General features: G+C 38.7%; 1 protein-coding gene across 1 annotated transcript in view; it reads right to left on the bottom strand.

The window, feature by feature from the left end:
* LOC129436367 (signal-induced proliferation-associated protein 1) overlaps positions 1-17,290 on the bottom strand; it is a 194,776-nt gene that overhangs the window by 50,833 nt on the left and 126,653 nt on the right. Inside the window, exons 6-9 of the mRNA XM_073862229.1 lie at positions 13,484-13,587; positions 11,179-11,336; positions 10,477-11,080; positions 9,980-10,254 (exon numbers count right to left, since the gene is read on the bottom strand). Of these exons, the coding sequence (XP_073718330.1) occupies positions 9,980-10,254; positions 10,477-11,080; positions 11,179-11,336; positions 13,484-13,587 (1,141 nt within the window). The remainder of the gene's footprint in view (positions 1-9,979; positions 10,255-10,476; positions 11,081-11,178; positions 11,337-13,483; positions 13,588-17,290) is intronic.

Below are 17,290 nucleotides of genomic sequence, written 5' to 3' on the forward strand. Positions count from 1 at the left end.
AAACACTCGACTGACTGTCCCACTGTAGAGATAGGGCATGTCTCTGTGCTTTTATATTTGCTCATTGAAGACCCCCGAGGAACAACATGAAACAATTGAATATATCTTCATATGATGTATCAGGACACTTCTTTATTTCATCCTCACACTGGGTTATACATAAAGTTATGACCGTAATCATCATGGAAAACGTGGTTCAGTGACAGTACGCGCCGGAAGTCGCACCCATAATTCGCGCAAAGCGTCATGGGGCGTAGGAATAGTGTGGATATCATTAGCTTGCATGTGAAATTTAGACTTTTTAATGAAAAAATCACTTAAATGATTATCTAAAATTTTATTTAAATTGTTTCTGGATATTGATCTAGGTGTTAGATGTAGAATTCCACCTTTTGCTGATTAGAGATAAACCTAAAGAAATTACCGTTTAAGAAAGAAATAGCTTTGATCAGCAGAGGGCCATAGAAAGCCATTAATTTTACTGGATATGGGCAACTGCTCACATCACTACTGTAGTGATACATGTTGTGAATGTATGTATATATAAACATAAGAAAGGACATTAAAAATAAATATTAGTTCAAATAGTAGAATTTTTTGTACTCTTTGATGCATTTTGAAATGTCAATGTTACAAAATGCCACAGAAATTTGACAATGTAAGTGTGTGTGCGCACGTGTGAGAGAGTGTGTGCATGAGAGGGAGAAAGCATGTGTGTGTGTGTGTGTGTGTGTGTGTGTTTGTGTGAGCATGTGTTTTCTACATTGGAATTGTGCACAAGTACCAGGCCTTCATTTCTGTGGGGAAATTTTCAGATTTATGCTGGATTTATTGATTTGTTTTTTTTTAAATAGAAAAAAATGTTTTTGCATTTCCCTTTCATTTTCAATTGTAGTCACATTGACCCCAAAGACAAGATTAATATTTTTTTTTACATATCTTCAGAATAACGCCCAGTATATATGTGTATGCATAGATAGATTATTTCTGAAGTCACAAAATTTGATATCTCTCGAATGAAGGGAACCTTTTTTTTAACTAAGGAAATGTAGTTTGGGGTCATATAGACCCCAAGGAACAATTGAGGAATAAGGTGGCATGCATGGTTTTCATCACAGGGCCACCTAGTGCTCTTAAGATATGAAAATTATTATTTTGCTTAAAACTACTGCAAACTTAGATCTAAAATAATGACAATCATCATGGATGATTCCTTTCATTAGGGATGTCCCGATCAGGTTTTTTTGCCCTCGAGTCCGAGTCCTTTGATTTTGAGTATCTGCCGATACAGAGTCCCGATCCGATACTTCTATAATATATTAATAAAAAAGAATAAATAAGAATATATATAGTATGCAAAGGAGTTAAATTGGGATTTGTGTTGTGGGAAGGCTCTGTTGGGAGGGAGGGTTCGAGGCGTAACATGTTTAATCTTGATGATAGCAAAGCCACTGGTGTGTTTCAATGACATTTTGGACCTCTGATAGGATTTTATAAGTTTCAGTTTTAAAGCTGTGCCACAGGTTGACCCAAACTTTAAAACCTGATCTTTAAATTATGCAAATCTATGAGTCTGACGCCCTATATGCATTTGTTGCACATGTCATTATGCACATGTCATTATGCACACACTTTGAAGGAAGTTATAATAATCAACCTCCTTGACTAATTCTAGGCATAAAATACCACAAAAGATTCAATTAACAAGAAAAACATCATACTAAATCAGCAATAATGTCTTATAAATTAGCCATAGAGATTCCCTAAGCTGGTCAGCAGTTAGTTAAAAAAAATCACTATTGTTAGGATGTAATTCATTTGTATAATCAAAATAAATTATTTTATTAAACTATACAATAAGTTGTATCCAGTTATCTAGTTAACATATTGTAATGAGATGAGCGACATAGGCTACATACTTTAATACTTTGTTTCTAGACTTCTATTATGTTTTTTCGACGTGGGCAAAATTCTTACCTCTCTCATCTCTACAGTAATGTCAAATGATCCTGCCCGAATGCGGGTTCTTGAGGTTCTGAGTGAGACGCGGAGCTGCGTCTGACCACATGGTGACAAAACAATCGACGCGTTGTTTAAATGAACCTAAGTTCTTTCAACTTTATTTCCTTTTGTGTCTTGTTGGCTTAACCCTCTAAATGTTGCCGAATTGTTGACATCCCTAATTTAACAAGTTTGCATTAACATGTAATCAATAGGGTAATGAGATAAAGCATATTTGGTGTGCTATCCAACGGGAGAGCTCCGAGCTTAGAATATTTGCTTAAACCCAGAGTACCCAGAGTACCCCCCCCCCCAACTGGGTTTACCAGCTGAGAGTGAAGCGATGCAAAAAACTGTCATGGGACAGACATGAAGTACAGCCATATATAGAGACTGTGCGGTATGACATCCACGGTTCAATACGGGCTTGTGAATTGCGGTTTTTCAGTTTTACATTAAATTATTTATGTGCGTTTTATTTCTCTCCGAGTTGACTGTTTGTTTGTGCCTGTAAGTCTACAAGCTGAGATGAGGAAACCCCTCCCCCGTGAGTCACTCACACTATGCTTTAGTTTGGGGGCGCTGAACATCTTTGCACACTTTAACATGGTGAGCGGCTGTGAAGTCAGGCTACTTTTCGAGGAAGACATTTCGGATTTGCAGTTGAGTATAATGCCGAGGAAGAAAAAAGACTGTCTGCAAGCATTGTTTTATGCATATAATCCACTTGCACGAAAAAAAAAACTTCCAACATGACTTCGCATCTGCGGTGCCATCACCCAGCAATATCACTGTCTGAAGGCAGGATAGCAGAGCAGGTAAAGTCCTCCAAAAAACAACAGTCCCTCACTGAATCCTTCCAGAATAATATTAAATACCCAACTGATTCCAAGAGACACATAAAAATAACAAAGGACGTGTTCTCCAAACCCGTCCCCTGTATGAAAGTCATACAAGCGCTCATTTGGCAGAAGAGTTGACAGACGCAGTGAATACGTAGAAGTTAAGGAGGCCAAATATGTTACTCCCAGTTACCACAGATAACGCTCCGAATATTGTGAATGCAGTCCATGAAGCTGATAGGCTGGGGCCACAGATAAGTTGTTTTGCGCATGTTGTAAGCCTAGCAGAAAGAAAGCAGTGTCAATCAAGTGTCCCGCCTCCTGGGGAGGGTTAGAAAAATAGTGACTTTTTTCACGAAAGGACCAAAGCCCACCATGTTTTGACTGTGAAGCAGGAGACGTTAAACTTGCCCAGACACAAGTTAATTCATGATGTTACAACTCGGTGGAACATACTACATGACATGTTGGAAAGATACACAGAACAGCAGCCTGCCATCTATTCTGCCTTACTGGACAAAGATCTGAAGCTGTCTGTCAAGAACATAACCATGTTAAATGACAGTGAACAGAAACTGGCAGAAGAACTGATTCAGGTACTCACACCACTGAAAACAGTGACAACTCTCATGAGCAGTGAAACAACCCCCACTATATCAATGATCCTGCCTCTGAAAGAGATGATTCTCGAATCAATGTCACCAGGAGAACAGAACAGTGCAACAATCAAAGAAGCCAAAACAGCCATTACAAATGACATGGCGAAGAGGTACACTGACCCTAATCTTCATGATTACCTCCAAATGGCCACAGCTCTTGACCCCAGGTTTAAATCCCTGCCTTACCTTGATGAAAACTCTCGTGATAAGCTCTACAGGAATATCATTCGTGAAATTCTGGAGCATGAACAGCAGGTACTAATTATTTTAAAAAAATTGTGTGTGATTTTGATTGTTTTATCTATTTAGATGTTTCTTATATATATATTGTGTCCTTTTCACTTATCAAATAAATTTCACATTTGTCATGTTACACTTGAGATGGTTGTGGTTCTAAGCGGTCTGTGCTTATAAGTATAATAATTATACTAAAGGACAGAGGTGGAAAAAGTACTAAAATATTGTACTCAAGTAAAAGTAAAGTTACTTTAATAATATTTTACTTAAGTAAAAGTAAAGTTACTGGTCTAAAAATGTACTCAAGTAAAAGTAAAAAGTAAATCAAGTTACTTTTTTTACACCGTGGAGAGGTGGAGGATTTTAGTATAATTCAAAAACGACAAGGGAATATAAATCTCAAACTAGTTGTTTTTAATTGTAGGAACATCTTTACAATTAAAGTGCAATAACAAAAAGTTAATAAAATAAAAAGCTTAAGCTTTAAACTAAGAAACATTTATGGAATTATTTAATGATTTTACATGTGTTATGCACTTTTGAAGGTGGTCAGCTTGTAAATACAATCACTATAGTAAGGTTGTAATTGATGTATTGCTGGTAACATACATTATTTTATTAAACTATATATCTAGTTTAAATGAGCATATAATGAGATGAGTGCCATGTCATACTTTTGCCACGTTTATTGTCTTCTAGCTTCCCTGACCTGGGTACCTGATGTCAGACCTTTATTCTCTCTCTCTCTCTCTCTCTCTCTCTCTCTCTCTCTCTCTCTCTCTTTCTCTCTCTCTCTCTCTCTCTCTCTCTCTGCAATGTCTAATGACCTGCGCATTCACGAGGACGTTCTGAAGTTGTGTTTGACTTGACGCGAAGCTGCTAGACTGCGGAGGATAATACGCATTGTATTAAAACCACGTCGTGCAAATGAGAGGTAAAACCCGGTGTAAATGTAATTCATTACTTTCCACCTCTGCTAAAGGATTATTCTCTTTGATGCAAAGGATCTAGTGGAGAATTCTGTGCCCTTCACAGAGGAAAACAATCCATCCTCTCCCCATGCCAAGAAGAAGACAGCAATGTCAGAGGTATTTGGGGAGCTTTTCAAATATAAAGAAACAGCAGTGTAAGCCATTTCCCCAGATCATTGAGGAGGAAGTCACCACTTACAAGTTAGCAGACAGTATTCATGTGGATGCTGATCCATTCATATGGTGGAAAACAAACAAATGCAAGTTCCCCCATGTTGCAAAAGCTGAACAACAACACCTCTGTGTCCCAGGAACTTCTGTTGCGAGTGAGATAATTTTTCCACTACCGGGGACATTGTAAGTGCAAAACGCTCTTGCCTTGCTGCAGAGAATGTTGACAGGCTAATATTTTTACAGAAGAATCTCAAAATACAGGGATAGCTGACCTAAGTGAAATTGCACTTTACATTCTGAATGAATGATACTGTTCTGGAGTATTGTTAAGATAATTAAGATGGTGTCATGACTTCTGGGGGATCAATGGTTGTGTGTGGGATATGTGTTTGTTTATTTACCTGTGGTGACGGTTCCTCATGTGTTCACTAGCCCTGCCCGCTCGTTTCGGTAATTGTTCACCGGTAGTGTCTTGTTTACGTCTCCCTTTATATTGCACGCCGTCTTGTCTCTCGTTGCGCGCTCATTGTTTCGGTCACAGTCTGGCTGCCTTGCTTGTCCTGTCGGAAGTTTCTGTGCTTTCTCTCTTGTTTACCCCAGGTTTGGGTTTCGGCATCCGGAGGCTCGTCTTCATCCGGAGTTTACTCGCCTGTGGATTTGTGAACTATATTGAACCCTGACTGTTTCTCGGTGTAGCTGATTCGCTTCGTTATTAGGCGGTACACCGGCTGCTTCCGGGTTTCATCGGCATTCACCTTCACCAGTGACTGGATCTCCAGGTTGTTTAACATTGTGGATTATATGAACTTGAACTCTGTTTGTTTCTCGGAACAGCTGGTTCGCTTCGTTATTAGGCGGTACACCAGCTACTTCCGGGTTGCATCGGCTACATCTGCATCCGCAGTGGATTATCTCCAGTCTTTGCACATTTTGGATTTAACATCTTCCATCTCCGTCTTTCACCCACCTTCAGTCGAGTGTGATTCAAACCGTCTGTTGCGTGTGGTGATTGAGCTGGTTGTCGCAAAGTAACGCATAAAAGTCTCCGCTCGACTAAAGCAGTTGGCAGAGAAACTGTTAAAATAGCAGCTCATGTTACATTTACAGGTTCTGCAGACACGAGAAGAGATACAACAGTATAGCTTAAGACAGATATGCCATCGACTTTTTGAACGACTATTGTGTACTATAGGAGGTGACGTCACTGCCTGCGAGAAAACTGATAATTCTGCAAGTCCCATGTAAACGCAGTTGTCTGCATAGGCGGCTTATTGATTTGCATGTAAACGCATGAAAACAGTTTTCTGTAATAAGCAGATTTTTGATAGTTATCCGCTTATGCTGTGCATGTAAACGTACTCATTGACATTTGCTCTGCACTATCTATCCCATTTTCTAAATAAACATTGTTAACTTGCTATTGACTCCGAGACTTTGTGTGACAGATGGTTTATTTATGTTTACTTAACTACAAGTGTATTTATTTGAAATAGTCAATTTATGTTTACTAACTTTATGTATGTTTATTTTCAAAATGTATGTGTTTCCCAGTTTGTACATGGGCTACCAGCAGCTGTGAGATGTCAGTGTTCATTTTAAAATAAAGAATTATTTTATATTATACAATACACTAGGAACTAGTGGACTTTTCTTTGGTTTTATGTAAAATAAAGGAGTGTTGCAATAAATGTTTTTATTTTTTTCTTCTTAAACTCTTAGGGGCTAATCACACCAAAAGTGCTTAAACGCTTGGAAACACAAGGCACGACGCACTGCCTTTTTAAAAAAAGAGCAGTGCGACAGGGCTTTTTATATTGCTAAGCAACCACAGAGTCAGTTGTCTTGTCAATCAAATATTGACGCGTGAGCACTCTTTTGCTGTTAACTCTCATATTAGGAGAAACTTGACCTTGTTTGAGGGTGAGAGGTGTACAAACACGCTGGAGAGAGTGAGCGAGTGGAGTCCGGTTCTTCAAAACAACGGTAAACTTCCCTCACCACAACGTAAGGCCCGCCTCTCCCCCCTCATTCGACTGGACAATGGAAACACGCGAATGACGTTGAGCGCTTCCCCGTTCTCAGCGCTCCTTCAAAAGTGCGTGCTGTGGCTGGCAGCAAAAACCGCAAGGCGCTCGGCGCGCATAAACAGCTCGCAAACGCTCCCTGCTCATAAAATATAATTCAAAAAAGGCGCCTGCAACTGCCATAAACGCTTTTGGTGTGATTGGCCCTTACTGTTCCTATTGCCTAAGCATAGAATAACAAAAAAAAAACTTATGTGTCAACCCATCAGAACCGAACTGTACCGAAACGATGGTAAAAAAAACGTGGGCTAACTGTATTGTTGCATCACTAATAGAGACCTCTATATATAGAGGAAACTACTGCAGTTAAATGGGTGTGCTCCTGTTAGTGCTGTTCGATTGTGAAAAAAATACAAATATTTCTAGAAAATTTATTCAAATCAATGCTTTTGTACAGCGTTGCTGCTGTAGGCTACACATGTGAAAGCAGTGGTACCTTCAGAGGTGCCTTACAAACACACTGGTCACCTGGTGCGCTCATTTAAAATACTTAACAATTGAAACTATGAATATAATTGGGATTAATTGCATCATCTTGATGGCATCATCTTGAGGTGGATGGGTCCAATGATTTGCCCTCAGCGATCAAATGCCTGGGTCTTTAAAACTTTTTGAAATTTAAAGGGCTGCCCTCCTGGAATAGCATTGTGTTTTATTTAAATAGCGCCTGTTTCACCGCTTTTAACCGTTTTAGCAGGACTGGATACTGAGCCGGAAAAAATGGGGGATGTCTCGCCGGTGGGGCCAAGACTAGGATTCGGCCTTAAGGGGAAAATGTGGGCTGATGTCCCCAAAAAGAGAATGGGGTCTCAGGTAGAGGGTAATTGCTCCTTGGACAAGTAGTGGCCGGCTTTAGAGAAGGAGCACTAAACTGGACATGACAACACCCGGTTGGGGCTTTAAGTTAGTTAAATAAACTTCATATTAAATATTTTTTAAGTAATGGTCAGAATATATCTTGTTTGCTTTAAAGGCGCTGTATGTAGTTTACAGCGGCCTCTAGTGGTGATGTTTCAGATTGCAACCAATAATTTTACAAGCGCGTGCTCGAACTCATAAGCGACGGCCAGACTGAGATGTAACACACCGGAGAAAGCATCACACAACATGCTGGAAACTCAGGTAAACTCCCACTGCAACGTTTAATTGACAGCATTTAGCCTCTGTAATGTGGTGTTACGTAGGTTCATTTACGGTAAGATAACGAAAACTACACTGAACAATTTCAGTATAACAGTAAAGCCTGGTATACACTCTGTTATTTTAAATAGTCCTTTAGGCTTGATGCTTGCGACATTGTGCGATCAAAATCGTAGTCAAGTCCATGTCACACTGTATTATCTCAGTTTCCATCAATGTCAGACTGTACGAGTTTAAAGACTTTTAAAAAGCGGACGCACGTAAACAAACGCGTCCGCAGTTTTACGTCATCGATCGACGACGGCTGGGCGAACACACCCTAAAGCGAAGGCTAGCAAACCGAAACAACATCTACAAAACTAAAGCACATAATCGAAATATATTTGACATGCTTTGTAGTAATGTTAGCTTACCTGTCCAAAAGGATGAAAGCCAACTCCGGATCCGTTTTTATACCCAAAACAAAGGGGAGGGTTCTCCATAATTCAAATGCCCTGCCAATGTTAATCCGTGTTTTTTTTAAATCCGAAGTTGATCCGATCACGTTTGGCCTTACGAGCTTCAGCAGATAACTTTTTTCTTCACAATATGTGAAGTTTGTGTTGGGGTCTGTGATGTGCTGGGAGCAGGTCGTTTCAGTCTGTTATCAGACAGTGTCGTCGCTGTTGAGCGCAAAGTCAGTAGACGAGGCGAGAGGCTCGGAAACGCGCATGCGGGTGACGTCACTGGATTTCGCGCCAAATCCGACCCAGTACTTTCCCATAAAAATTATTATATTTTTTTTCAGAGGTAATAGCCAAACCTGCAAAGTGGATCATTTTAATGTGAGATTACAACCCATTCACACACAGGCAATTGAAAAGGGATTTGTTTAAGTAGAAACGTTACGTACAGCACCTTTAATGTATTGAAAAAAATGAAAAGTACACCTTTAAGGTCTCTATGCTATATTTCATTCTATGCTTTCATCCAAAGCAACTTCCAAAGAAAACAAGAAGCAGTTGATCCTTAACAGCCACTGAAATGTCCACAAATTTTGCAAAAACCAGACACTTTAAAGTTTTGAATGATATAAATCAATCTGTATGTTAAAAATCAGCAAAGTAATTGTCTTTTTGCGCAGTGATAAAAAAGAGGTTCTGGCGACCACACCACAGTCAATTGTTTAATTGTTTGTTTAATTTTTATTTATTGTATTGTTTTTAATATATTTATTTCAATTAATTTGTATCAATTTATTTCAAACTTTTGTTTATTTATTGAGAGTAAAATTACCAAAGTTAGATTCATGCTTAGATTTCATTCAATTATATAACTGAAACATATTTCGTGTAAAGCTGGCTGTATAGTTTCTCACACATGGTAAGTTGTCATAGACTTTCTAATTAACTTTTTAAGTTTATTTTGTTACAAACTTTTGCTTACCCATAGCAATCAATTTATATGTTAATGGGATATTCATGCTAATACTTTAATTTGAACTCAAACTGTATTAGTGTATAGCTAGTAGTTTAGACAACTAGGTTTCACACACTAACCATGTATCTATCAAAGTGTTTTTTGTTTGTGTCAGTTTGTTCCAAACTTTTGTTTATTTACGAAGGATGAAATTACTTTGGGATTAAAGTAAAAATGTTTATTCATGCCAATAATGTATTTTAACAAACTAATATTTTGGTATATTGCTGTCAGGTAAAGCTAGAATAGTTAAAAAAACAAAAACAAATGTGGCTGTTATAGTGTTTTGGACTGTAATCCAGATGTGGGCCATTATATGGCTGTCATTCTTTGTTGTATAGGGGCTAGGGATTTAAAAACCTGTGTAGATATTGACAACACATTAATTAGCTCATTATAGTGGCACCAATTACCTGCGTGGTTTTCCATTCTCATCTGGAGGTATGACAGTGATGTTTAAATTTTGTGCAGTGCAGAGAAGTTCCTTCCTCTCTTCATGGCTCAGATGCACAAGGAACTGGCCACAGAGGCGAACTACACGAGCTCCCAATTGTAGTCCTGCACTCTCTGCATACCCAGACTGCTGGACCTTGGTTACAAAGCCTTCTTCACTCATCAGGAATACGGGCTGGGATACTCTGTCTTGCAGAAGTGTGATTTCGCATGCCTCACAGCCTCTTGTAATCAGCTAAAATAATATATAGCATAAATCAGTATTTTATATCATAACATGGACTTTGTATCATGGTCATATCATGGATATAGCATTGATATCAATAAACTCAGAAAAAAAATATAACATGACCCAATTCAAAATGTAAAGAATTGTTTTTCTAAGTTCTCATTCTACAGGTATCATAAAAACAGTAATACCCTGGGCTAAAGGTATTGCATACTATTTTCATCTCACCTCCAGTCTCTGGACCACCTCCTTAATATCCTCCAATTGGATGTCTGGCACTGTCAAAGTTACTGCCTCACCCCTCTCATAGAAAATGTCCAGGCAAGGTCCGCCATGAGCTCCTGTCTCAGTCACTGCCTTCCAGCCAATCACATCACGACAGCTGCAATTGAATACTACCCTTCGTGTGAACCGCTCGATGAGCACCACTAACTCTGCTGACACGCCCAGCAGGCAGGGCAGGCTGAACCCATTACACTTACCACCCTGAACAGCTGTGACGGACCACACCAAAGCCCCTGCACTATGAAGCTCTGCCCCTTTAGCTCCCTTTAACTTTTCTTTGCGTTTTCCACCCAGTGACAGCAGCGGGAATTTGGTGGAAGAATCAATGGGAGTGGTGGTGACATAGTTTTCTGCCAGGTCTTTCAGATACTCTTGTCGTGTACGAGTGGCCATAGATCGAAATTTTTCAGATTTCTCAGCTGCATTTTCTGCATTAATGGCTTTGGCAAGGATGAAGTCACGGAAGGCATGAGAATGTGGAAAGCATGCACCTTTAGGAAAAAGGGGACCAAAGAGGGGTATGTCCTTGGAACGGGTCACAGCAACTCTGAGAAAGAAACAAACACACATTAAATATATGACATTTATTCTGAAATATATATTTATGCTTGTTTTAAGTTTTACAAGTTTTGTGTACTCTTTTACCTGTAGTAGGTATTGTCAGTGCATGGCTCATACACTCGGACAATGATAAAAACATGTTGAAAGTGGGAACGAATGGCTTTTGGGGTAAAGGGTAAAGCGCCTGGCTCCTGGAAGACAATTGTAACTATATCATTTCCTATGTGCCTCTTCCTCAGTAACTAAGAGAAAAGAAAAGAAATGGCAGAGAGGTTGGTAGACAGACTAAAATGAACAAAAACAAACAATTTAAGATAATTATTTGTATTTGTGTGTTATTTTTTAGGTGGGTTATAACACGAGGAATCAAGCTTTCCTTGAGCTCTTGACATTCAGGAGGTCCTTGTTTCATTAATACATCCTCCAAGTGTCATTGCTTTAAACATCCCACTCATTAATGAAAAAATTAATGCAGAAAAATTGGTCATGTTGATTATATGGGGTATGCACAGACATCACGCTTCCACCAGAACACAACCCCCTAAGTCACACTGAATGGCAAAACATTTTGTAAAATTGGCAAAACCAAAACTGAAGCACGGGATTATCTGATGAAATTAAAGGTTGTTATTCTTACAACTTACAGAACAACTCATAGTCCATGGACATGCACAGTTTGATTCAAACATAAAATCAAATAAATATACTTTTGGCACTATTTTCCAAGAACAAAAATGCTGTTTCCCCCCTCACCAAAGAAAGGAATCTGGAAAGTTTATTTATCAACGAAGTTGAATAATATACAGATAAGTCTAATTTAGTCAAAAATAAAAAATTAACACTGTCCTTGCACAAGGAATTTTATGATTTCTTAAAAATTAAACATATTTAGCGCCAAAATTGACACATTTTTCGTATCCTCATTGTTCTTTATTTGACCCTTTGGTTTTGTTATCTAAGAAAAAAACAGAAACCCACTCGCATCTTACTGCTGCAAAAGTACCTTAATTGTACAAAAAAGCAGGCTGTCCACCAGTGACCTTTTTTAGGCTGATTTGGGTGTTCACATCATCCAAATAAACCAAACTGTGACGTGAAATGAACCTGGGTGTGCACCAAAAGTGCTTATGTGAAACCCCCTTTAATGGTTTCATATACACTGAACAAAATTATAAATGCAACACTTGTTTTGCCCCCATTTTTATAAGCTGAACTCAAAGATCTAAGACTTGTATGGTCTGTTATTTGTTCAACCTATTTCCTATACACCTTCAACCTATACACTTGTGGTATATGATTGGCAACTACTACTTAATTTAAGAAGCGAAGCTAAAGTTCTGTCAAGATCTGCTTTGAAGTAACTGATTTTAATGTAATGTATTGTACTGTACGAAGAAGCTGGTAGTTTGCTCACTGGTCTGTCTCTCCGCATTTGTCATACGTCAAAAGTAAAATGCGTACACTATGCTGATACTCTCTTCTGAATGCACAGGAGTCTAAGATGGTGGCGTTACTGGAAGGTAGTTATTTTCATTTGTAAAGTTTTAATTATGGATATTTTTCTTACAAAATCACAGTGGGTACCCTCAGAAGGCCTGTATTTATTCCGCTGAAGCTGAGGAATATCGCACTAACCCTAAATGTTTGTTTGGCTAAAATAGTAGTGAACACTGTAGGAGGAATGTTTATATTGTAGTTTTAAAGAGTTATGTTTAACCATTATATTTATAAACACAACTAAATAACATCACAAAAATAGACACAATAAAGACACAATCTATTTTTTTCAATGTTCAGATCAGTGCACGACTATGCATATTTGCATTCGGCTTCAAAGAACAAGTCTAAATAAGTGGTGTCTAAATAAGTGATAGAAGGGATACTGACCACCTCAGTCAGAAGGTGAGAACCAAGGTGTAAAAAGTCATAAATTACAAAATGTTATGTTATTGAAAAACACCTTTAGCAGTATTATAATCACACCTAAGGAAACACAATCATGACCCTTTCTCAGAAAGCCTACATCTAAAGCCTGTACTAATGATAATCCAGAAAGTGTTCTGTCCTAAACCTTGCCTCTGAGAAAAAAAAAACTCCACTGCTGCAGTTTCAAAGATTTTTTAACAGCTCGTATCTCAGAGGATACCATCCTGGTAGCTGCTCCCCCAGAGACAGCTGAGCACACTGGAAATTTAGTAGAAGCCAGTATTTCCATGTTTGATGCCATCTATAATGCAGTATAAATCTCAATGCTAATCCTAGCAAGTGATATCCATTGCACTTTAAATTGTAATAGCGCTATAAAATGGTTTGCTATAATATATATATAGGATATAGTGTATAACGTCAGAAGTGCTTTTAGTTGTAAATCCACAATTCTATAGCTTACCTGTTGTGTATTGTTGGGTGTGTATGGAAGCATGGTGGAGACATGAAACATAATTTCGTAATCCTTGTAGCGAGTATACAGGGAGTGTGTACCAGTGGAATCCGCTGCAAATAAAAACATAACATTGATTTATTATGACCCTTTTTTTTAATCTGAATATGCTATTTTTATCTGTATCTGCTGTGCAAAATGGCTTTGCATTTGTTTTCATATTCAAACATTTCAAACAGATACGCAAATATTACCATAACTGCAACATTAAATTTAAGCCATTAATACTGTATTGTTGTATTTTATGCAATGGACTACTTGCACTACTTCTGCTTTTTACTTAATAGTAATACAGCTCAAATTTTCTATCAATTCTCTCTAGAGCAGGAAATACCAAACCTGTAGATGGCAGTGCTGTTTTATGTATACTGGCGCCAACATGTGTGATCGAGTTCATGCTACACAAACTGTTTGACGTACTGTATAACATCGAAGTAACATGAAACTTTCAGTACTTTGATGTCATATGCATGCTTTTTTGCAAATGTTTGATTTTCATTTGCCAGTGACACTTTATTTTACAGTACATGTACTTACGTTGTACATATGATAAATATGTTGAACTTATAGACAAATGTGTGGTACTTACTTTTAAGTACTGTATCTACTTGGTAATTAAATGGTATCAAATGGTATCATTATTGTACTTACCAGTGGTACATACACTGTAAAAATGCATTATTTGTGTTAAATAAACATATATTTTTATGTTACTTTAACTTAAAACATGCATGTTAGTTTAAATATATAAACTTGATTTTTATCAGTTATTATGTCAACTTGTCACAAGCCAAAACTTAAAATAGTAGGTTGAATTGACTTGTTTTTACTTAATTTTTTTAACAGTGTACTTGGTAGTTATTATGTAACTCTAGATAAGTACTTGGTAATACCAGCTACATACTTATAGTGTAAGTATACTGTAACTAAGAAGAAAAACTACTGTACTTACAATGTACAATATAAGTATTTACTTACAGGCAAGTGTGGGTTAATGGCAGGTATTATATGTACATGGTAACTAATAACAAACACTTCTGTACTTACAAATTGTACAGTTTGTACATGGTAAGTGTGCAATACTTACAGGCCAGTGTAAGTTAATGACAAGTACTTATTGTGTACATATGATAACTAATTGCTGTACTTACAAACAAAAAAAACCTGATCGGGACATTGCTACTATTCACCCTACTGAGATTGTACTATGCATTCTCTTTGCTTCTGTATGTTACAGTTTAACAGTCCTTCCAGTAGAACACACTAAAAGAGCAAGATGCTTCCTGGTTCTTTATTGGAAACAGTTAGCTATCTGTAAAGCTAGTTCACACACACTAGTAAAGGCAGGATAGTAAAAAGACAGATGGAAGGTCAGCCAAAAGTCAATACAGAAGATAACACTAATCTCCCTGACCACCAAATTACAGTCAGCAACGTTGGTGACTGGTGGGAAACAAGATTAAACTGCCCCCACAATCCTCCGTATGCCCAGCGCCTTGACCTTGGCTGAATCATAATAGGAGAGGTCTGCATTGTTCATAAGAACCCCACTTGATGACCAACCCGCCATGTCAGTGGATGATGAACTCTTCCTGGAGATCATGGATGAGCAAATGTTTATGGAGGAGTCCAACAGCTGGGTGGTGCCATTACCCTTCAAAACAAACAGGCACAGACTACCCAACAACCGAGACGAATCAGTCAAACGTCTCAATTCGCTGCCTCGTGTGCTTGACAAAAAGCCCCACATCAAAGAACATTTCTTGAACTTTATGCAGAAAGTTCACCTTCTGACATTTGAGCCATAGACAATGTCACGTCCACGTAGGCTTCTGCATGGGCAAGTCCAAATTAGCTCCTAGACAAGTCCACACAGTACCTCGCTTGGAGCTATGCACTTCAGTTCTGGCGGTGAAGCTGCCAGACATGCTACTTTATGAACTTGACATCGAAATGCACAAAGTGAAATACTATACTGACAGCCGAGTAGTCTTAGGCTTCATCAACACCACCAGCCGAAGGTTCTATGTCTTCAACCATGTTGCTCCTATCAGAAAGTCATCTGAACCCAGTCAGTGGCACTTTATAAGCACAAAAATCAATCCTGCCGATTTTGAAACATGACATGTGCCGGCTTATCTACTGAGTTCTACCAATTTGTTTACTGGTCCCGACTTCTTGAGGAATAGTGATGGAGGGTGTCCTATGCAACTATGTAACTTGTTGAACCTGCCACAGACACTGAAGTCCACCCACAAGTCTCAACATTTGGAAGTACAACTGTAACAAAATCGCTTACACAGGTTTGAGTGCTTCTCCAGTTGGAAATGTCTTAAACAAGCTATCGCCCAAACTCATTAAAAAGGTCAGATCTATCTCAAAAGCTCCTGAGTCAAATGAATCAAAGATGGACGCTCTAACACTAGCAAAGTTAGTTATTGTATGAACTGTTCAAGGCGAGACATTTGAAAAGGAAATTAAAACTTTGAACAGAAAAGGGGACATACTAAAACACAGTCCACTGAAGAACACAGTCCACTGTGTTTTTGGAAAAGGAGGACTGGTGAAAGTAGGAGGACGTGTGACTTCTGCTGAAATAACTCAAGAACAAAGCTAGAACATTGTTATTCCAAAGAAGCATCACATTGCCACTTTGCTGGTTAGGTTCTACCACGAACAGGTTGGGCACCAAGGTAGCCACATCACAGAAGGAGCCATCAGGTCTGCTGGACTGTGGATCCTTGGAGCAAAAATGTTGGTGACAAATCTTCTCAACAAATGCACAACCTGCCGCAGGTTAAGAGGAAATGTACAACAACAAAAGATGGCAGACATTCCAGCTGATCATCTCATCCAACCTCCTCCTTTCGCACATGTCCGGGTGGACATGTTTGGACCATGGAACATCATTATCCGCCAGACGAGAGGTGGAGTGTTAGAGAACAAAAGCTAGAAAGTAATGTTTACCTGTTTAGTCACAAAAGCAGTTCACATTGAGGTAATTGAGTCCCTTTCAACTTCAAGTTTCATAAATGCTCTCAGAAGGTTCCTGGCCATAAGAGCCCACCAAGCTCTTTCGATTAGATTGTGGAACAAACTTCGTTAGAGCATGCAAAGAGCTTCAGATAAGTTCAGAAGATCCAGAGCTTCAATCCTTCATCAAAAATGAGACATGCACTTGGAAGTTTAACCCACCTCACTCCTCTCACATGGGAGGGGTGTGGGAAAGGATGATCAGAGTGGCCCGACGTATTTTGGACATTATGCTGCTGAAAGTTCAATCTCCAAATCTGACTCATGAAGTACTTGTGACGCTCATGGCAGAGGTAACAGCGATTATGAATGGTCGTCAGTTAGTACCTGTATCATCCGATCCTCAGCAACCCAATTTATTGACTCCAAGGACCCTTCTCACTCAGAAAATCTGTCCCGTCTCTATTCCACCTGGAGACTTTGATCCAAAGGACTTGTACTGTAAGCAATGGAAACAGGTGCAAAATCTTTCCAACTACTTCTGGAAAAGATGGTGAGAAGAGTATCTTGCAACCCTTCAACCAAGAAGAAAATGGTAAGCAGATCAACCAAACTTAGCCATTGGTGACGTTGTTCTCCTAAAGAACACTCAGGTCAAAAGAAATGAATGGCCTACTGGACTTATTGTGGACACTTATCCTGGTCGAGATAAAAGAGTATGTAAAGTAGATGTTTGTTAAGATACAGCTTAGGTGTGCACAAGATCTATTTCAGAGATTGTGT

The sequence above is a fragment of the Misgurnus anguillicaudatus genome, chromosome 23 (genome assembly GCF_027580225.2).
Source record: "Misgurnus anguillicaudatus chromosome 23, ASM2758022v2, whole genome shotgun sequence".
In the NCBI taxonomy this organism is placed as follows: domain Eukaryota; kingdom Metazoa; phylum Chordata; class Actinopteri; order Cypriniformes; family Cobitidae; genus Misgurnus; species Misgurnus anguillicaudatus.